Raw genomic sequence first — 22,848 nt, forward strand, 5'->3', positions numbered from 1 at the left:
TAGTTCTAGAGAAACCCGTGTCACGTATTTTTCACATTTTTGCTTATAACTTTTAAACGAAACGTCGTGTCACGAAGCAACTCAATAGTGATCTACTAGACAATAATACCTTTCAAACAAAAGTAATAGCGAACGATTCGGTTCAGCCATCTCTGAGAAACAGGCGATAGAAAAAATCATTACATACATACACACACACACACACACACACACACACACACACACACACACACACACACACACACACAGACATTGCTCAAATCGACGAACCCTATCGATTGGTATATGTGACTTGGCCCTCCGGGCCTCGGATCAATTTCGTATTTTTCGACCAATTTTTAAACCTTTGTTATAGTATAACAAAGGTAAAACACTTACCACCAGTCTATACATAAATCATCACCCTCCATTCATCGGCGAAGCGGGCTTCGTTAGTGAAAGTGAGTTAAGAAAGCGACTGCCGGGCACCGCGGAAATTAACCTACCGACGATCCGTGTGCACAGACGCCGGTTTTGGGTTTTGCAGAGGCTGACAGAAGCAAAAAAAAAAACAAATCGGCACAAACTGGATGTCATAAATCTCGAACGCACGGCCAACCCTTTCGTTACCGGTCCAATTGGGGTTGAAACAGTAGGAAAAAAAATAACCATTGTTCTTTGTTGAAAACCATAAATCTTTAGTTAATGCATTAAAATGAGGTTTTTTCTCTATCCGTGGTGCAAAAAGTGTTATCATCTTTGTATCAACTGAAAACGAAATTAGAGCTAAAATTTGTTCACCCATCGCCACTTTGGCTTATAAATTGTTAACTAATCGGGAAGATTTTCTTTTTTTTTTTGCTGCTGCTGCCGCCTGTTTTCTTTACTAGGACTACGGGTCTGGGAAGAGATCAAACGGAATTTCCGCCGTTGGTGGCTGTAATTTATGACTCGCTTAGCGCGGGGGGCGGTCTAACAGAACTGAAAAAAAAAGTTTTTCAATTTCAGTAATTAAGATCTATTCCAATGCCAACAGCTGGGGCTGGAGAAAATGTTTCTAGCTGTGCGGTGAATAATTATTAATAAAAGTTTGTGAGTGTGTCTGTTCCATACTTTCATCCGGAGTTCCTCGTCTAATGAAAGCCGTTGTTTCACTCTTAAAACAGTATTATAGTACCGTTTCACATGTGCCAATCAATTTAGGTAAGACAACAGAGTGTTATAGATTTGAAGATTTTTATTAAAGGTTATGTATTTCTTCGTTGGTTCATCTGACAACAAGGTCCTCATGAAATAAAATAATAAAAACTAACAAATTAAAATGATCTACGATTACGTTAACGACACTTGAAGTTTCACAATTACCATTAAAATCAAACAAGTAGAACACAGAGTTAAAAACTGTACACATAGCGGTAACAGATTCATTTTGTAACATCCGATGAAATGGAATTCTGAGGAAGTCAGTAGCACGAAGAACCCTCGAGCGCGCTTTTATATTGATCTTTGCTAGAATCCAAGGGGCATCAATTGTTCCACATAAACATCTTTCCAACAAATACAGCACGCATCCCTAGTAATAATTTTGGTTTTATTACACTCTTATGATGGCATTTAAGACTAAAACTGGGCATGGAAACCGCCATAAGAGTACAATAAAGCTCACATTGTTGCTTGGGATATCATCCCTTCTCTTTTCCAATGTGTCCATGTTCAGCAGCTTATACCTGTGTTCGTATGGAGGAAGCTCAACTGCATCCGTCCAGGGCAGATCCCGAAGCGCGTATCGGATAACCCTTTTTTGTACAGATTCGACCCGGGCAGTCCAAAGGTCAGTGTAAGAATTCCAAACAACAGCTGTCGTCTCCAGTGACGAACGTACAAGTGCGTAATACAAAGCTTTCAGGCAGCATGGATCACGAAAATCTTTTGCAATTTTCATTATGAATCCCACTTTCTTGTTTGCTTTGGAAATGATGCGACTGAAGTGGTCCTGGAATGTAAGCTTCTTGAAGACTGTTACCCGTTCAATATTCTGGCCGTTTATGGAATAACTGTATTGGATTGGAGCCTTCTTTCGGCTGCAACTAATTACAGAGCACTTGAAGACACTGATACTGAGCCGGTTGCATACACACCAACCATAAAACAAATCGATTAGCTTCTGTAATTCGATACAATAAGCGACTGAGTGAACTGCTAGGTAGATTTTGAGGTCATCAGCATACACTATTCTTCCTCCTGGAGGGACTATCATGCAGACATCGCTGTAATACAGCGAAAATAGCAAGGGCCCGACGTTGCTGCCTTGAGGCACGCCTGAGATACTCCAGAAGTCGCAATCCTTAGTGGTCCCCAGTTTCACAGGAACCCGGCGGTTTTCAAGAAAGGATTTCAACCACCGGACAAAAGCAGCAGAAGCACCGAGATGCTTTATTTTAGCAAGCAGTATGGTGTAGTCAACACGATGGAACGCAGCTTGGATGTCAGTATACACCGTGTCGACTTGTGCTCCACCTTCCATATGGTGTATACAAAATGAGCTGAACTCCACCTGATTTGTGCTGATCGAGCGACCATTGTAAATATATTGTAGATTGATTTATAATGCGCTGATAATTCAACAGTGAGTAATTCTCGCTGAAACGGTGCCACTACTGACACGAGGTCTTCAAATATTGGAACTTTTGCGCTTAATTGGTTGAAAATGGTTAAAAAATGAGAATTACACTTTTGATACCTCGAAATACTGGACTCCTCGTGCGCCAAGGGGTCTAACAGGTTAAAAAAAAGTGGAATTTTAAGCAAACCTTGAGATCTATATCGTGTGATATTTCATAAATTTGCCATGAAACAACTAACAAATGGCCCGGTTCTGTAAAGAAGAAGAACAGGGCTTTCAAATGGAGTAAAAAAATTTTTGGCGACCATCTTAGATTTGGTCGCCATATTGGATTTTATCAAAAAATCGCCGTTTTCACCATGAGCCCCCAAACCGATTTTCATTTTAAGACCACCGTTGGAAAGCTGAAGAAAAATTCTACAAGAAACATTCAAAAAATTAGGTATGCAATGGCATTAACTGAATAAAACATCTAATTATTTGTAGCAAGGTTCCCAATTTTCACAAAATTATTGATATTCCCAAAATTTGCTATGAAACAAACTACAAACGACACGGTTATGTAAAGAGGAGAAAAAGGGCTAATAAAAAAGTGAAAAAAAATTGGCGGCCATCTTAGATTTGGCCGCCATGTTGGATTTTATCAAAAAATCGCCGTTTTCGCCATGTTCTTCCAACCGATTTTAATTTCAAGAACACCATCGGAAAGCTGAGAAAAAATGCTATAAGAAATATTCATCAAATTAGCTGTGCAATGGCATTAGCTAAATGAAACAATTAATTTTCTGTAGCAAGATATTCCATTATATGAGAGTTGTAAACCTTGATACAGATAATAAATTGTTTCGTTTATTTAATGCCCCTACACATGTAATTTGATAAATGTTCCTAATAGCATTTTTTCTCAGCTTTCCGATGGTTAAAATTAAAATCGGTTGGGGGGATCACGGCGAAAACGGCGATTTTTTGATAAAATCCAACATGGCGGCCAAATCCAAGATGGTCGCCAAACTTTTTTTTGACTCCATTTGAAAGCCCTGTTCTTCTTCTTTACAGAACCGGGTCATTTGTTAGTTGTTTCATGGCAAATTTATGAAATATCACATGATGTAGATCTCAAGGATTGCCCAAAATTCAACTTTTTTTTAACCTGTTAGGCCCCTTGGCGAACGAGGGGTCGACTATTTCGAGGTATCAAAAGCGTAATTCTTATTTTTTAACCATTTTCAACCAATTAAGCGCAAAAGTTCCAATATTTGAAGACCTCGTGTCAGTAGTGGCCCCGTTTCAGCGAGAATTACTCAGTCTAAAGCTTAGAGTATTGTTTCATGGGGATTTAATAACTCAAATTATGATTTATCATTTTGATTTTGGTAGCAAATTGAACTCCAAACGTCCGACGAAAGAAGTGTTGGTACTTCAACTAAAGCCGTAAACTTACAAGAATAACTTAGGATTAAGTAAATGAGACGACAAGTTCATACGCGCCAGTTCGAAATCAATCCGTACACGATCCGACAAGAAAACTTAAACAAACAATACGCGTAACGGTAAATACAGCTAAGCAAAGACTCGGTTGCTTCGAAAAGAGCCACGACGACAAAACACAACTGAACGCGACAAAAAGTGAAACACATTTGGTATAAAAACAAAAAAAACTAATACACTAGAATCTCTTTTTATGTCCATTCATTTTACGTGATTTCATTTTACGTCCGAAATTTGAATTAACGTTCTCTCGAGCGTAGGCGCTGGCGATCTACAAATTTTAAATAGGGTTTCGTAAAATGATAGCAATGAAAACTACTAGGGTACGGGAGGGTTTTTCCAGCCCATTAAGCGGAAGCCTGAACACTATTCAGAAATTACGTTGAAACTATATTTATTCGAGACAAGATTTTTATACCAGTTGATAGAATATTATTTTCTGAATATCGGCTTGTATTTTGGTAATGAAACGCTACTGAATTTGAATTATAGTCGCGAGAAATGATGAAGTCGCTGCGGCTTGATTGGGCCCATTTTCTATAGTGGTGTCGGTGTTTTTTAAATCCGACCGGCCGAAATAGCCTGCACAGAGATTAGATGTTTTGCAAAAACAGATCAAAAGAGAGACCAATGGATAAAGTGTCGCTATTGCCTACATTCCGGGCTCATTGTAGATAAATAGTTTTGCAGTGACAACAGCTTGCTGCTGGCGCTAGTGTATCATTGAATCGTTCATATACATTAGCACCAGAAGCAAGTGGTTGTCACTCAAATACTAGCTATGTCAACAAGATAGAAGAGTTTCAGGCGTTTCAGGCCTCACATATTGGTAGTAGTGTAAATAACGCACCATATGCTGGAATTAAAAACAAAATGCTGCCAATGGCTAGTGAATGAAAATTGATTTATATTTTTTTATCAGAGGGGAATTTTTGTGTTCGTTCTTCCGTGATAAAACGAAGTAAAATTGTTTTGTGATAGCATATTCACAGCTGTTTAGTTACTAGAATAACTAAACGTGATCATAATTGTGTGTTTTCCAAACCATCATCAAGAGCGGATACGCGTAAGCGATTGCTGCTGGTTTTTTCAGCCTGGTTACGTGCTAGTGGAAAAACAGTGGTTTTGATGTTTATTGAATAAAATTAAGCAAACTACTTACATTTTTACGAAAATAATTATAACACATTAAAGCCTATGAGTGCTACATTCGTTTCAGTATTGTTATATAGCGGCAAAGTTTTTATTTGGGAAAGTGTAGCCAAAAAAGGTAATGTATGCCGAAATTAGTAGCGTGATGGGAATATCCTCCCGTTCCCTATTTCCCATTTGTGGCAGCATTTCTGCTCATTGTGTTGAATGAAAAAAGTTGCACTTTTTGCACAATGAGTGAGCAAATGGCAAGCCTGACAGGAGGACAAGAAAAAGAGAATGTACGGATGCAAGAAAATGCAGAACAGAAAATGAGGAATAGCGGCACATAGAGAGAACAAATTCAAAAGAAAGAAATGAAAATGAAGGTAATAAAACGAAAAAGAAAGCCAGAATGCGACAGAAAAGGAGTAAAAACAAGATGTAACAAGAAAAATACCGAAACAGACGACGGGATAGAAAAGGGATTAAAAAGCGAAAAAAGACGATGAAAAAGACAGGAACAGAAAGTGGAAAAACGAAAGAAAAAAGACGAAGAACGAAACAAAGGACAACTCAGGAGAATGGCAAAAAACGGGACAGGGAAAGAAGAGAAAATGATCAGAGAAATAGGTGGCAACGGATAGAAAATAAAATTAAAGCGGCATGACAAAAAGAAAAACAAACGAAAAAATGTGACAGATTGGGAGAAAAAAAGGAAAACAGAGGAAAAGAAGCAAACGAAGGAAAAGAGAGGGAATATGGAACATAAAATAAAAAAAACAAAAAGGAAAAGAAAGGAGAAAGATGGAGAGAAAAAAACGGCCAAGGGAAATTAGGAAAACGGGAAAAAGAGGACAAATGAGATACTACAGGAGAAAGATGGAACAAAAACGAGAAAATGGGACAGAAAAAGAAGAAAAGCAAAAAAGGAAATTGAACTAAAGAAAAGGGCAAAACGGAAGAAAGTAAGGTGAAAATCAGTATAAAATAAGAAAAATCAGTGAGAATAGGCAAGAAAGAGAGACAAAAACATAAGAAATGTAACAGAAAAGACGAAAAAAAGAAAAACGGAGCAAATGAACACAAACCAACAACAACAGATAAAAAGGTTTGAAAAAGTCGAAAACTGGAAACGAAAAAGAAAGGAATAGAGAAGAGAAGAGACGGAAAACGGTAAAAAATGAGTAAAAACATCAGGGAAAAAGAACTGAAAATTAGAAAAAATGGGACAGGAAACGAAAACAAGAACATCTGAACAGGAATCACGAGATAGAAAAAGGGAAAGGACAGTGAGAGCAAAAGTCAAGAAAAAGGTACAGGATAGGAATAAAACGGAACAAAAAACATAAATGAAAAATAGAAAAAATAAAACAGAAAAGAGGTAAAACGTGCCAAAAATAAGACCGAAAATATCAATTAGCCATTACAAATATTTTATAATTTTTTTTTCCTTCCGGTGTTCGGCCACTGAAGGCAGGGGGCGAAAAAAACAAAGAGATTTTTTTAATCGAGCAAAAAAAAATATTGATTTTAGGCATTTTTATTTAAAGTTTAAACGTGAAAACCAAATCTACTCTTGCTTTTAAAATATACGTTATTGTTTTCTATGCAAAAATCTACGCAAAAAGACAAAAACAAAAGAAAAATTTTTCGGCCGATTTTCGGAAATTTCTTTGTTCGAATTTCCATTTCTATTTCGTGCTAGAAGAATTAACTCAACTCGTACACTCATTTTTTGAGTTTTTCAGGCTGTAGAACCCACAGACAATTGATTTTATGAAAAAAAAAATTAACTCGCTCCCTACAAATTAGTCTTTTGCCCCCCTATTTTTCAAGCCATTTTCCAAGGGGGGAGGAGGGGTGACAAAAACTTTTGAAATTATTTGCAATGGCCTTATAATTTCAAGTAAAACTTCGTGTATCGAATCCATGTCGGGTTTGCAGCTAATTTAATAACTAATGTCAAGTTCAATTTCCGTTCCCAATTTTAAGCCAGATTTGAAGTCTAGTTTAGTTTCAATTTTACCACGTCCAATCTCAATTTGAGTTGCTATTTTAATTCTACTTTGAAAGGATTTTTAGGTCTTTTTTCATGTGTGGGCTCATCACTGCGACCAGTATCGTGGATCTATTGTTATAATTCCAGGCTTCATAAGTCCAATTTCAATAAACTTTACACCCAATTTCCGTTCCAATTTAAGTTTAATTGCAACTTTAAAACCAGATCCTATACCAAGCCTAATCCAATTCCATTTTCAAATAAAATTTCAAGTCCAATCTATACCTATAAAAATGGATTTCTGTCTGTCTGTCTGTCGGGATGTTCCTTATAGAATCGAAAACTATTGAACCAATCGGCGTGAAAATTTACATGTAGAGGTTTTTTGGGCCAGGGAAAGTTCTTATGATGGTTAGAGACCCCTCACCCTACTAAGAGGGGGCTCCCATACAAATGAAACACAAATTTTTACATAACTCGAGAATTAATCAAGCATATGGAACAAAATTTGGCATGTGGGTGTTTTTGAAAACAAGAATTTTTTCTATGGTGAATTGAGATCCCTTCCCTTTTTAGAAAAGGGATTATGACTCCTCGCCCCTTTAAGAGAGGGAGGGGGGGCTTCCATACAAATGAAATATAAATTTCCTCATAACTCGAGAACTTATTAAGCAAATGGAACCAAATTTGGCAAGAGAAGGTTTTTGGAGGCAAGAATTTTTTCTATGATGAATTGGGACCCCTCTCTTCTTTAGGAGGGGGGCTCCTATATAAATGAAATACAAATTTCCACATAACTAGAGAACTAATCAATCAAATGGAACCATATTTGGCATGTGGGTGTTTTCAGATGCAAGAATTTTTTCTATGATGAATTAGGATCCCTTTCCTTTTTAGGAGGGGGGCTCCCATACAAATGAAATACTAATTTGTTCATAGTTCCAGAACTAATCAAGCAAATGCAATCAATAACAAGACCACCAGAAACTATCAACAGTAACATTAGATGATTCAGGGCGAGACGGACACAGGCCGCGAGTGTTGCCGGCGACCTGCCGTCGGAAGCGCCGGCCACTGCGGGGGCAGCCCCCCGTAGAGATCGCCTCTATCTAGGTTTATTTATTTTCCTAGATCTACTGACCTCTGGGTCACCCCTGCGAAAGGGTACTTTCTACGAATAGATTTTTCGTGAAATGGTACATCCCGCGTAAGGTTTTTCGCGATATTCCGCGTTATGGTCAACCGAGAATTGGTGTTCCGCAAAATGGTATTCGGCGAAATGGTTTGTAATAATGGCTAATATTTAAATGCTATCCGCTATATTTTATCAGGCTAAGCAATGGGGGAGTTGTTTTCTACTTTACTGTGAGGAAAATTGGTAGGTTAAAACACCCATGAACTCCCGAGAAACTTGCAAAACTCAAGATTGTGACAAAGGTCATCCGAGATTCACGATTTATGTACAACACAGTTTAATTTGTGGCAATACGAAGTTAGTCGGGTCAGCTAGTTACAAATAAAAATAAATTTAAATTCTATTTTAAGTCTAATTTCGTATCCAATTCCAAGTAAAACTGGCCGTTCGTATTACTCTAAATTGAAATCTAGTTTGAAACACATTTTTAAATCCAATTTTCAGTTCAATATGAAGTAAAGTTTAAATTCAAGTTTTATAAAATTCAAGCCCGATGGCTAGTCTAATCTCACAGAACAGAAGTGGAAGTCCGAACGATTCAGCGATCAAAACTGGTGACAGAATCTTTTTTGTTTTTATTTTTCTTTGGGAAGGTTTTCGTATAGAAGCAAATAACAGCAATATAAGCAGAACGCTCGCTGCCAATCGCATAGCAGCTATCATATGCTTTCGTGTGCATTCATAAGCGTTCGGGTGTTTTCGTGGAAAAAAGTGACTCGCCACTGCCAGGTTCGCTAGTATCTGCAGAAAGTAGCATGTACGTGTTTGGATTTTAACTTCCACTTCTGTTCTGTGCTAATCTATTTGCATCCGAAAGTTACATAATTAATTCACCATTACTTTGCAACTACTCTGGATTTTTCCAAGTTAATAAGACTCTTCTGAAAGGTCAGGTTACACGACCTTACCAACCTAATGCAGGGATTTACACTTTTAAATTTCTTTATTCCAACCAAAACTGTCACTCATGCACAAATTTTGGAGTTTTCATAGAAAACCTTATTTTAGACATCAAAGGTTGAATTCAACCCAGCGACGTTTGAAGATACTGAGATAAACAACTTCTTTTTCGAAAAAATCCCCACTTGGGTGAAAATTAAATCAAGTAATTTATTTGCTTTAACACAATTGCGATAATTTGTAAAACTTTTACGGAAGCAAAAAAAACAGTCCCTATCTACTGCCATACTAGCCATACCTTCTTATTCACAATTGCGTTCCAAGCTAGTCGTCAGCAGGGTAGAAAACGCGGTAAAATCCCCTTTTTCTCTTCGACCGTTATAATTGCGCTCGATCACCGTCAAACAAGTGCCACAAATTGCACTCGTTTCTCCGAATACTACCGGTCCGTACTAACGTTTTCATTGCTCAGAATAACTTTCGCAAGCGTTCCGTCTCCGGTCCAATCCCGGCTCCATCACCCCCGGACCCAGTAGAGCGCAATAATCGTTCCTATCGACGAGCTTTCAGGTTGCTGCGGATTGCCATAAAACCGGCTTATCACACACACCCCTTCTTCCAGCTCGAAAAAATCCCCGCTAGTCGCTCGATTGTTGACGATCGAGTGCCGAAACTGAGAGTGCCGGTGTCAGTCTGCATCCACCAGCCCAGCAGATCGTGTCTGAAGTGCAATTTTTCCGATTAAAACCAGCGTTTCTATTAATTCCTGAGATGATCCTCCGATCGCCATTGCTCGGAAGCTGTTTGCTTTTGCTTCTGGTAGCGATACAGGATACTACCCAGCAAGGTGAGTTTTCTTCGTAGCAGACAGTTCGTTGGTCGGATTAGTCAACCGATCATCAAGTATTTTTGCAAACAGGAACCGGTTTTCCGGCTCTATGCCATATTGAACGCTCAGTGTAGTGACAAAGTGGTATAATGGCCGGTAGTAACCTTGAACCAGCTGATGACAATTGCTGCGGCTTTTCAATAATCTACGACCGACGCCGGGTTGAGGTTATTATGATTTGAAAATACATTTTCGGTGATAAGTCGGCAAGGTCTTCAAAAAATAAATATTTTGTGATAAGAGGAGAAAATCTTCCACTCGAAAATTATTTTGATTATGTTAGCTCAAGTTTGTTTCATTTTCCTCTTTAGAATGCATGACTCCAACACGGAAACGTGGTTTGTGCCTGTCAATCTACGAATGCAGCAGCATGCTGTCCTTTTTCGGCGATCGTCTGTTGTCGTGGGCGGACCGGGAATTTCTTCGGCTATCGGCATGCACTGGGGCCCCGTCTGGACAATCACCATTCGTTTGTTGCCCGGATAAGATAATAAAATCGAACGCAGTAACTGAGGGTAGCACCGCGAAACCTGCCGCAGGTAGTGAAGCTGGCACTACCCCTCCGCCAACGACATCACCGCACCTGGTGGTAGAAATACCAGCGACGAGTGCCCCGCTGAATCCACAGCAGCGGACCGAAATCAGCGGCGGTGTTCTGCCGGATCCGAAAAAGAACGAATGCGGTGTCAGCATCGGGATGCGAATCTACGGTGGCGAGAATGCTGACATCGACGAATTTCCCTGGCTGGCGATGCTGGAGTTCGAGAACTTCCGTGGTGAACGCAAATTTAGCTGCGGAGGATCGCTGATCAATAGCCGGTATGTGCTAACGGCGGCACATTGCGTGGTTGGCGAGGTGGAACAAAAAGAAGGAACATTGTAAGCTGTGTTGAAGTTTTCTATTGAATTAAATTAAATTTAACGGATTTTATAGGATCAGCGTTCGATTGGGCGAATACGACACCAGCACCGACATCGATTGCATCGAGCAGGATAGCGAGAAAATCTGTGCCGATCCGCCAATGGATGTTCCGGTCGAGGAGAAGGTTGCCCACCCAGAGTACAATGAAATGACCAAACTTAACGACATCGCACTGCTGCGACTTATCCGGGACATCCAGTACTCCGACTTCATTCAACCGATCTGCCTGCCATTAGTTGATTTTAAGAACTCAGCCGCCGGAGATGTCACCTTTGTGACCGGCTTCGGACGAACGTTAAAAGGTGAGTAATTTTTCGTTTTTGTTTAACCCTGCGTTATTATGGTGATCACCTTTTATCTTGCAAGTGTGAGCGTGATAGTAATCTCTAAAAGCTATTGTAAGCAATCAGGCTGTTTTCTCAGCAATTAACAAATGTACTGTCAGCCATATGTAGGAGTTTTGCATACATGCTCCGATTCGTGCTACGTTAATTCTGAAACAAATGCATTCGTTTAGCTCAATTTTTCACTTGTTTCAACAATGTTGTCTTCAATCCGTTTGATTCGTACGCTTACTGTATCGCTGCTACAGGCAGCGAAAGTAAGGTTCCATTGTTGTTTTTTATCAGATTGTGAAAAACTTTGTTGTTCATAAACGCAATCGTGACTATAGTGACTACTAAAAATAAACCCCTGGTGCTACCTCCTGCTTAGCGGACTATAACCGTCTCTCTTATTGAACAAAATTTGCAACAAAGTATTGAACTTGAAAAATTTTACTGTTTTGTCTTATATTTCGTAAATATTTTTTGTATTCGTCCAGTGATAGTGAGCCAGCACTCTCACTGTCTATTTATTATCAACGTTTTCATTTTTGCGCTGTAGCTACACCGTTCCGTGCTTTTCGCTGCACATGCGAACAAATTTCTTGTGGCTGCCATGCATCAGATGTCACCACTTAACCCATTCATTTCTAGGCCAGAACGTGTCAGCTTAAAATTAGTTCCTCCTTTAAAAGTCAAAACGGAGAACGCTATCAGTGCATCTATGTAATTTAGGTGTTTAAATGCGCAATAAATTACAAATAGTTATCCTTGTTTCTAACTAAATGCTACTTGGTAAACAACTTCAAACAGTAAACGAGAAACTCAGACACTGCTAGCAGCATGGTCAAGCAGTCCCTTTAATAAATAAATTCGATGGTGCGCTAGTCGATTGTCGGAAATGTCTTAGAGATTTGCAACCTTCCGCAAAAACATGTGTTTTGAGTCCATCAATAATCGCTTAGAGCCATATATTCTTGTGAAATACAACCAACATAAGCTAAGTATGAAAAACATATTTTAAAAAATTTCTTTATAGCTTTATAGCTTTGCACTCGATAGAGATAGAAATGCCATTTCTTTAGCAAAGTTGTTTGCTTTTATATTTTCTACAACTTTGCCGAAGAAACTATGTGTCTATCTACTAACATAAAAAAGTGGACGTCTATCGAGCCTATAGCGAACGTGACACACATAAAACGTATGCTTGCCGTACTCTCATTTCGGTTGGTGTGACACAAGCGACACCTATACCTAGTTTGTAGTACTCAACCTAAGCTTTAAGATGAAGCACTGATTTCATAAATCCACTTGCCCCATTTTATCCCATAGGCTCGTGAAGCTAAGGAAATTTAAAGCTTGAATATGCGATAACTTAGCAAGACAAGGTCCAAGAGATTTGCGGTCTTCTGCGAAAACGTTTGTTTTGAGTGCTTCGAGAATTGCTTAGAACAATGCATTCTTGTAAAATGCAACTAACAAAAGCTAAGTATGAAAAACTAATTTTTAAGGAAGATTCAAAGAATATACTCTATAGTTCAACACTCGATAAAGCTAGAAATTTCATTTCTTCTGCAAAGTTGTTTGTTTCTACATTATTCACAACTTTGCCAAAGAAACTATGTCTATATTTCCTAACACAAAAAAGTTATTTTGTTATTTTTTAGTAAGCGATGACTAACTTTTGACACTTTTAGATTAAAGGGGATATTCATACGAACAAAAGTGCTGAAGACCATAAATGATCAAATGAAAAGACAAAAGACACTAGGAAAAAAGTTCCACTTTTCACCCTTTTGAACTACTGTGCTGTTGTACCCACACGTTCGAGTTGACATATGCTGTCCTAAGTTTAGTCTCGAGTGCAGCGGTTATATTTTGGCTCAAAAAGAATTTTTCTGGGATGACCAACACTCAAAATTTTAAAATTGTCGCTAAAGCTATCGGTGAAAATTTTTTCAGGGTAAAACTGTGATTCCTTATGTCGGCTGCTGTATCGGTCGAACCATTTCCAAGAAAATTTCCGAGTGAAGGCCCTCTGTCATCTTTCCTGTATAATGAAAGAAAAATGCTGTATCAAATGAATTAAAAATTAATCAATGAGAGAAGTATTGTTTTGGAACAGTTGAAATTTTTGTCGGTTTTTTTAAAAAAGATGTTCGAACGGTCCCCGGTCTTCCTCATTCTTTTACGCGCTTTATTAACGTTTGCCTTAACCCAGAATTGCTTACCTAGAATCCCGAAATTTCCAACAAACAACTACAATGTTGTTTAAAAAATTTAATGGAGCAGGGGCATATGCCTGGAACATCTACTGATAAGGGTTAAGAGGAGTTTACATTGCTCATTTCATTGCCATTGTGGCTTCAGCTTCTTTAAAATATCACACGGTCTCCAATTTTTCAAAAACAGGCTTATCACAAGTCCCCTTTTTGCATTCATAATTACCACGACTCTTAAACGAACGAAAATTCAGCCATAGTTATTCGCGCTCGACTGTATCATGTGTTGCTCTGAAATCCACGTCACATTTTCGTGGATTTCAGAGCAGCACATGATACAGTCGAGGCGATTATTTGCGGTAGGTTGCAAACCTCTAAGTAATTATGAACGCAAAAAGGGGACCTGTGATAAGCCTGTTTTTGAAAAATTACATCGTGCCCATGCACGTCCTGCTTTTCAATCGTTTTTTCCCATTTCCATGTTGTATTTTCCGTATTTACTCGTTTCCAGCTTTAGTCTTGTTCTAATACGTTTTATCTCCTTTCCCCTTCGGTTTTCACCTTCATCTGCTTCATTTTCTTTTATCTCTCACTATTCTTCTTTCCCCTTTTGATATCTCTTGTTTTCTGTACCGTATTGCCTTTCTTGTCTCGTTTTCCCTATTTGTACTCCTCCACCCGCTGTTTTCTCCTTTTCTGTTTCATTTCTTTTCTCTGTTCTGTCTGTCCTGTTTTCGACCTATTCCTGGGTCCTGATTCTCCTCTGTTCCGTTTTCGTCTTTTCAACTATTTTTTTAGCCCGTTTTTCGTTTTCGTCTGTCCCATTCTTCTTCTTATTATGTCCAGTTCTTTTTTCTGTCACATTCTCTTTTTCTGTTTTCACTTTTCTGTTTTCTGTTTCATCCGTTTTGTCTTCCATTTTCATTTTCGGGCCACTATACCGTGACCGCTCCTAATTCTGCGCAGCTCCTAGTTCTGCGCATTTTTCTTTATATAAGTATTTTTAACATTGTGCATAACTATGATCATTGCGTTATTTTTTTATAAATGTCTGTTGAATATTACGCCATGATTCACAAACGGGCCATAATATTTGAGAGCGAAATAATTTAACGTGAAACTGAAAGTATTTTATATGACAGAAAACATCGTCGTTAGCATCAACCCTAAGATTGTCCTTCTAGAAAATTAACAAATTTATGATCTCAATTCTTTGCAATGATCAAATTAACCAGCATAATTAGAAAGAATAATTAGTTTTAGTCATCTTTTAGACAAAAAGAGTGATTGCATGCGTTGCTTGCCTTAGAAAAATGCGATGCAATAATGCGCAGATTTAGGCACAGATTTTTTATTCATGTTCCAAATTCTGCGCAGTAATGTATCCTACGAAGAAATCGCGAAAGAATACGCAACCTCACCCAAATGGCTGAGGTATAGACGCATGAAAATTCAAGTAGAATCTTTAACTTGCATTGATTGGCATCCTGTGCTGTGTCTCGGGGTCCGAACCTGCGAGCGCCAATTCATGAAACCATGTCTTCTATTTTTTTAATGTCCAACCTCATAGGGCTGTCAGAGAGTGGGGAAGTTTCTACATGAAAAAAAATTTTTAATATTAGTTTACAGTGTAATGTTCAGTATGCAGAAAACCCGAATCAATTCGCCCTTCACATTATCGAGAATAAAATATTTAAAATGAGGCAATCAAAATGATAACAATATTCCTTTGCCACCCGGACAGCACAAGAAGGCCGGATCATGGATTTAATTATGGTAATGGCTAATGCCGGATTGTTTGGTGTGCTTTTAGCGGATAAAGACATAAACAGCATGGCAGGAGTATTTATTTTCATTTTTTGGGTGCGCAGAATTAGGAGCAAACATGCGCAGAATTAGGAACATGGGCAAGAAAATGCGCAGAATTAGGCACCGTGGATAAGTTTACAAAACGAAAAATATATTCAATTGTTGGTCGACTTACAAGTCCAATATTTTTAACCAGATATTATAGACCATAGCACTACACGTTGAGGCTACCTACGTTATTAATTTAAATCTAGAATACTTAGAATAGCGGAAGAATCATAAACATGTCTTAACTGCGCAGAATATGGTACGTTCACGGTATATTCTTTTTCTGTGCCAACTTTCCCCGTTTCTCCATCTCGTTTCTCCATTTTCATGATTCCGTAAGTTCTCCTTTTCTGTATTATATTTTCTTCTCTTTTGTCCTATCTTACTCCTTTTTGTCCAGTTTTTCCACAATTTTTTTCTGGTTTTCTTTGCTTCTGTTATAGTTTTTCTTTCTTTTCTCTCAATTCTCAATTTCTCTGTTTATTCTTTTTTCTTCGGTTCTTAATCGTTTTCTGCCCAGTCCCCAAGTTTCTCGCTTCGTCTTGCCTTCCGTTTCACTCCCGTTTTCTCCCTTTACATTTTTTCGCTTTTTATGTCCCTCTCATTCTGTCACATTTTTTTCGTTTTTTATGCCATTGTTAATTATTTTTAAAGGATTTGTCAGCTTCTCCCATGCTTTGAAACTTGATTTGTTGGACATAAGTAAGGTAAGGTAGTATAATATGCCCCGCTTAAGAATAAATGGATATTTCTCAAACAGGCTTCCCAAGAATAACGTTACAATTACGTCTAAAATTTGGGTTTCTCGTTTGTGCGGGCAATATGCCCCAACTGCAGTTAATACGATCCACGTTGTGTTTCGACTATTTTTGAGATTGATATGCCTAAACTATTTTGTGGAAAGCTAAACTTGTTTAGATATTCTCAACCCATTGTGTTTTCACATAAAATAAACCTAGTTTCGGTCTTCTGCGATAACTTTTCTTTTTTGCATGGGGCATATTACAGTCAAATTTCGTTAATTGCACTAAGGTTATCGCCGGTTTTGAGAAAAACTTTCCTTAATCGGGCTTATTAGATCAGCCAATCGATGACATGAACATCAATTGAACTGTTGCCTATCACAGCACAGTCCAATTAATGAAAGTGTTTGTAAAAATCGGTGATTAGCTTAGCCCAATTAACGAAATTTGACTGTATACTGCAGCTGAGGCATATTGCCTCGCATAGTTAAGTAACTTGGAATTTGGACGTGGTAGATAAATTATTCCTAGCACTTTCATTCTACATTACTAACTGAGGCTAATAGTGGTAATAGACTGTCACCCATATCTATTTATCAGTATTTATAGCCAAATTTGCAATAGGGCAAATTGCACCATCGCAAGTGGGGCATATTGGTCGCATACGACATGTTGGGAAAAATATTAGATAATTACATAAACTAAGCGTTTTTCACCTGGTTTTCGCTTGAGATAATGTTTTAGAACTTCACTTCACGCAATTGAATCGTAACAACCTTATATTTACAGATTTTAACACAAGAAAGCTTACGGAAACGACGCAAAAAAATACATCGGAAGCTGTTAGACGACAAATTTATTTTTCTTTTGGTTTGACAGCTAGTGACAATTGTCAAACTTGCGTAGTAGGCTGGTTTCATCGTTTTTTGAGGTTTCTCGTTAGCTTTGCATTTTAATTTATGCTAGTTTGCGAATAAACGAACTAGGGCATATTGCTCTCCTGGGGCACATTATACATATGTCCCCTACATTTAAAGCCCTATAAAGATATAAAGTCTGACCATCTGAAATTCCGTCGATTAGGCAGCCCTGTATATGTTTTAGAAAACCAGCAACATTGCCAAAGGTGCAAACATATGCGTGGCTGCGTGATTTTGTATGTTTCATGTAAGGTACCCCGGGGTAAGTGGGAATGGAGCTCATAACTCTCTTCAACCACATTTTCTCTAACCGAACCTTTCTAGAAATGAAATATACAACTCAAACGAATGTATTAAAATTATAGATTATTTATAACAAGCATTCCAAACATCAAAATTGAACTTTAAATTTGAGCGTTATTTTCAATTTGCGTTATAAGTTTGACGCACCTTTCTATAAATGATATTTTGGCCACAGGCTTTACGTAAAAGTACATGTTTTTCTGACAGTAGGTAAACATAATGAGTGTATTAACAAATTACACCCGAAAACTAGTTGTTTAATTACAGAAAAATTACAGTTTTTTCGAAGTTCACGGGTGAGGAATTATGTTTTGCCTCGTTATACGTCATCACGCTATAGTGGTACCTTCTTTGCACGTGCAGTAGTCTGGTGGAACCAACTTCCTGCTGGAATTAAGACAATCAATACATCTTCACGGTTCCGTCACGAATGCATCGAATGGTTAGAGGGAAGGAATTAGGTCCAAGCATAATAGTAGTTATAAGAAAACATAGTTAGTATTAATGTGGTTGTCAAAGTCAAAGTCCGATTGTAGAAATCAATAAGAATTGTTCTTAATCTACAAGTATAATAAAATAAATAAATAAAATAAAAATAAAATAAAATAATTTGACAAACGGCATTTAAAAAAATGGGTCAAAATTAGGTCGGCATTTCAAAGCCCCCGGGGCAAGTGGGACCTATTAAAAATAAAGTGTTTCAGCACAAAACTTCCTGTCTTAATACATTTTTTAGATAAACTGCCGAACATTTTCAGTTCAATTACATAATATTTATACCAGTAAAGCTTTAAAATAAAACTGAAAAGGAACTAAACCAAGGGGCCCCAAAAAAGAAACCCGTATGCACAGCTTGTGAGGGAACAAAAAGTTTGGCCACATTTTGGATACACCTAAACGATGTTGATTGAATTTGGAAAGTCAAATTTGATCTAATTGAGCAAATCTGGAACTGGAATTGAAACAATAAAGTGTTGTGGTTATTATAACGTACCTATCTCCTATGAGTATTGGGCATGGTAGAACAAACAGATCATAATCGTATTTTCGAGCTATTAAACAATGGTTAATCCTAAATTACGTCTCGCAAGAATTGGATACAACGACATATTCAACTAGATTTCATTACAACAATGCTTTACAGCGTAATTGCTCACGATCTGTGTTTTATATAAATTATAAAGTCGCCCGTTGTGATCTGATTTTGTTACGCTATTTTTGAATTAACCCTTCGTACAAATATTGTTTTTGATTGCTTCTTGCAATGCTATAACATTGCTGTATATTAACTTACACAATTTACTATTATTTTATGCTTTTTAATCAAATTTGAATATAGGTCCCACTTGCCCCGGTAACTGGGGCAAGTGGGACCTATCGCCATAATTTTGAAAATTCTCCTCCAGATTCATTTCATGTAAATTGATAGGCCTTTTTCGTAATTAATCCTCCGAAGTGATACCACTGAAGAGTTTCTGTGCTGAAAGAATTTTGAAATAATCATAGGTATAGAAAACACAGTGGAATAAACCCAAACGATGCATTTTTAGGTCCCACTTGCCCCGGTGTACCTTTGTATGTTTATTGTATGTTTCATTTTGACTCAATTTCTATTGTTTATCGACTGTTCACATTTAAATTTGGAACATTTTCTTCAAAAATGAAGTATTGTTTGTCATAGTACCTAAATTGAATCACAGAGAATTTTACAAACATTAGCTTTTATGGATATGGAAGCGTAAGCGTAAGCGGCCTATATTGGGTGAGCTTATTTAGTCACAGAGGAAGTTATTCAAAACAATATAACTTTTTAAATGATATAAAATTAGTTGAGCCCGAATCTTACGATCCGGAAAATATAAATGTATGTTCAGAATTCGAAAAATTGCGGATACATTCCGTTGGCCACTGTTTGCCAAGATGTTTAATCTTTGTATTAGTTCTTTGAGTTCTAATATTGCATAATGTAGCTCTAAGATGTTGTACATAAAACAGTCATAGCCGGTAACTGAAACAAATAGTTTTGATGGTCGTATTGGATTTTATTTAACTGAATAAAAACTTCTGGCTGTTTGCAACATTTATGTAGTCTGATTAGAGGAAAATGTTGCTAAGAAAATTCTTGATCGTTTGCTATCATTAACTCATTTTTTAAAATCTTGCGACTTAGTTCGGTCTGATTTAACACCGACCATATGATATCGCAACAATCAATCCAGTCGAACAGTCAAGTCGAGCAGTCAAGTCGAGCAGTCTAAATGAGCAGTTAAATCAAGCAGATCAAGCTATTCACTCAAGCAGTTTAATCGAGCAGTTAAGTCGACTAGTCCAATCGAGCAGTTGAATCGAATAGTCTAGTCAAGCACTTGAGTCGAGCAGTCGAATCGAATGGTTTAGTCAAGCAGTCGGGTCAAGCGGTTAAGTCGAACAGTTGAGTCGAGCAGTTCTTTCGAGCAGTCGAGTCGAGTAGTCCAGTCGAACAGTTTATTCGAGCAGTTGAGTCGAGTAGTCCAGTGGAGCAGTTGAATCGAGCAATTAAGTGGAGCTGGCGAATCAAATAGAAGTCAAGCAGTAGAGTCGAGTAGTCAAATTGAGCAGTCTAGTCGAGCAGTTAAATCAAGCTGTTCAGTCAAGCAGTCCAGCTGAACAGTTGTGTCGAGCAGTCGAGTTGGGCAGTTGAACCGAGCAGTCAAGTCGAGCAGTTTAATCGATCAGTCCAGTCGAGCAGTTGAATCGCGTATTCTAGTCGAGCAGTTGAGTCGAGCAGTCGGGTCGAGTAGTAAGTCAAGCAAATGTGTCAAGCAGTCGAATCGAGTAGTTAAGTCGAGTAGTCCACTCGACCAGTTAAATCGAGCTGTTCAGTCAGGCAGTCAAGTCGATTAGTCCAGTTAAGCAGTTGAGTCGAGCAGTCGAATCGAACAATTCAGTCGAGTAGTTCAGTTAAGCAGTCCAGTCAAGCAATCAAATCAAGCAGTCTAATCGACCAGTCCAGTCGAGCAGTCTAGTCAACCAGTTGAGTAATCCAGCAGTCCAGCAGTAGACCAGTGAGGTGACTGAGAATACAACCCATTGCTACGAAAGCATGACGTCCTATCAGGGACCCGTTTTTAGTTACCGATAATCCTCTTGTGACGTCTTGTCAGAGACCTGGTTTTCGGTACAGACTTAAAGCCTCTTATGTAAATAGATAAGTTATAATACTTTTCGATAACATTGTTCCATGTTCGATTGGAACGACTTTTGACAGATCGATTGGAACTACTTGATGACGGTCGTCCAGACTTTACATTTATAGGGCTTTGAGTACATTAGAATCAGCCGGGTGGTGTGACTGTCAAACTACATACACTGTACATGTCTCACTCATTGGTTTTGGTACTTTGGGAAAGGTTGATTCATTTTAAAACCATTGAAACTAGTTAGAAATCAGTTAAACACAGCCTTTTAGCTATAATTTTACTAATATTAGCTGTTATTTTCGGTAAGCTGGCTGGTTCCAAATTGCCGCCATCCATGGATGTTTAGTCCGCAAAATTTTGGCAATTTCACACCCCTGATTAGAACATAGCTTAAAGAACTCAAAACATGAGTGCACGGCGATCGAAAGAAAACTTTTTCACCTCTTTAGATTGTTTGATTTTTCACTTCTCTGTTTCGTGCAAGAAGCGTTAACAGCGAAGTGAAAATTAAAACAATCTAAAGAGGTGAAACAGTTTTCTTTCGATCTTGTCTATTTTATGGTAGGTTTTTGCATAGAAAATAATGAACGCATATTTGCATAACAGGAATAAGTTCGGTTTTCGCGGCTGAATTTCAAGTAAAAATGCTTAATTTTTTGTTTTTTTTTTTGAAGAATGACACAAACTGGGGCTGTTTAAAGTTTGATATTATTAGTAGTATTTCTACTGCAACCAAAGTTGTATATGTTCTGGTTAACTCTATTACGTTTTTTAACGCTTCCAATAGCTCAAATGTGTTATAGAATTTTAATACACGGAACCGGTTTGTTTTGATGATGAACAGCTTAATTTAAGAAAAACGTGTCGAATACTGTGATATGTGTAAAGATTTTTTTGTAGTACAACAATATTTGACTAGCAACACATGCAACGGATCCAAGTCAGATAAAAACTCTTAAGACTGAAGATAAATCGTGCTATGTATAAATGATGATTCATTGTTTTTGTTGATGTGGGGCCACTTTTGCATTTATAATTTTTGTCTTCGGTTAAGAATGCAGGACATTGATCTTGCAAAATTTCATTGGCGTCAAAAATGTATTCTTTACGATCTGCATTTTTTTCTAAAAGACTAGAATGCATAGTTCTAGCTTTTAGTTCCTTTAGCAGATACGTTTGTATTTCCGTGGGAATTGGTCATCGCTGAAATGTAGTTGGTGATTCTGCACATTCCTACTTACATTTAATGTACACACGCGATGTTACGTTACCGGCAATAGTGCGAGGTTCCGACATTGTTTACAAATAAAAGATGCTAACACGAGATTCGTTTAGAATTCCTACTTAATGAATTTAATTAAAATCTATTCAGTAAATATGAGAATGCTTTCAAAGGTAATGTTTAACAATTTAACTTATCAAGAAGATTTGATAATATACAAAAATACCTAAAATTTGTGTTTAGAAGCAACATTCGAAAGATTCAACAAACTTCAATGACGTCCATCCTAAAAACCTAACAAACGACGACACCATTCGTCGCTAGGACTTGGAAATTCCACTTGCAACTGTTATTTCCCATTCATTCACACAACTCCCCGCCAACATATCCCAGCATCACAACACAAAAGTAATTGACCTTCGTTTGCTCTTTTTCCTGCCTCGTTTCTCTCTCTGTCTGTCTCTCTCTCTCTTCATACAGGCAACCGCAGCGACATCAAGCAGAAGCTCGGCATCAAGGTGTACGATCAGGAGCGCTGCCAGGCCAAGTTTGCCACTAAGAAAGCGGACATAACACCAAAGCAGCTGTGCGCGGGTGGTGACTTCGCACGGGACTCCTGCCACGGTGATTCCGGTGGTCCACTGATGAAACTGTACAAGGTCTGGACGCTGGAGGGAGTGGTCTCCTATGGAAACCGATGCGGACTGGAGGACTGGCCCGGCGTGTACACCCGAGTGCCGGCCTACATGCAGTGGATCCGTTCCTCGCTCAGGGATTAAACGGGAATACGTGATAATTATTAAGGTCGGAGTAGGTTTACGTAAGTGATCTTAACAATAAATGACAGTTTTAAACTTTTTCAATGGAAGCAATTTTATTGAATAGTAAATACCTAATTGAGTAAGGAAACTGGTTGCCCGTTGAAGTGGGGATTGAAGCAGCTCCTTCCA

General features: G+C 38.1%; 1 protein-coding gene across 1 annotated transcript; it reads left to right on the forward strand.

Moving 5' to 3' along the window:
* The first annotated feature begins 10,073 nt into the window (after nt 1-10,073).
* LOC128732770 (CLIP domain-containing serine protease B9-like) lies at nt 10,074-22,677 on the forward strand. The gene is made up of 4 exons (XM_053826136.1): nt 10,074-10,165; nt 10,519-11,086; nt 11,142-11,431; nt 22,379-22,677. The coding sequence occupies exons 1-4, from the start codon at nt 10,090-10,092 to the stop codon at nt 22,675-22,677; spliced, it is 1,233 nt and encodes a 410-aa protein (XP_053682111.1). The 5' UTR covers nt 10,074-10,089.
* The last annotated feature ends 171 nt before the right edge of the window (nt 22,678-22,848 follow it).

Source organism: Sabethes cyaneus, chromosome 1 (assembly GCF_943734655.1).
Source record: "Sabethes cyaneus chromosome 1, idSabCyanKW18_F2, whole genome shotgun sequence".
Classification (NCBI taxonomy): domain Eukaryota; kingdom Metazoa; phylum Arthropoda; class Insecta; order Diptera; family Culicidae; genus Sabethes; species Sabethes cyaneus.

Excerpts from the sequence above, each read along its gene's own strand:
- LOC128732770 (XM_053826136.1), top strand. The coding sequence starts at position 10,090 with ATGATCCTCCGATCGCCATTGCTCGGAAGCTGTTTGCTTTTGCTTCTG. Across the intron at positions 10,166-10,518 it reads ACAGGATACTACCCAGCAAG|AATGCATGACTCCAACACGG; the intron begins GTGAGTTTTCTT and ends TTTCCTCTTTAG. Across the intron at positions 11,087-11,141 it reads GAACAAAAAGAAGGAACATT|GATCAGCGTTCGATTGGGCG; the intron begins GTAAGCTGTGTT and ends CGGATTTTATAG.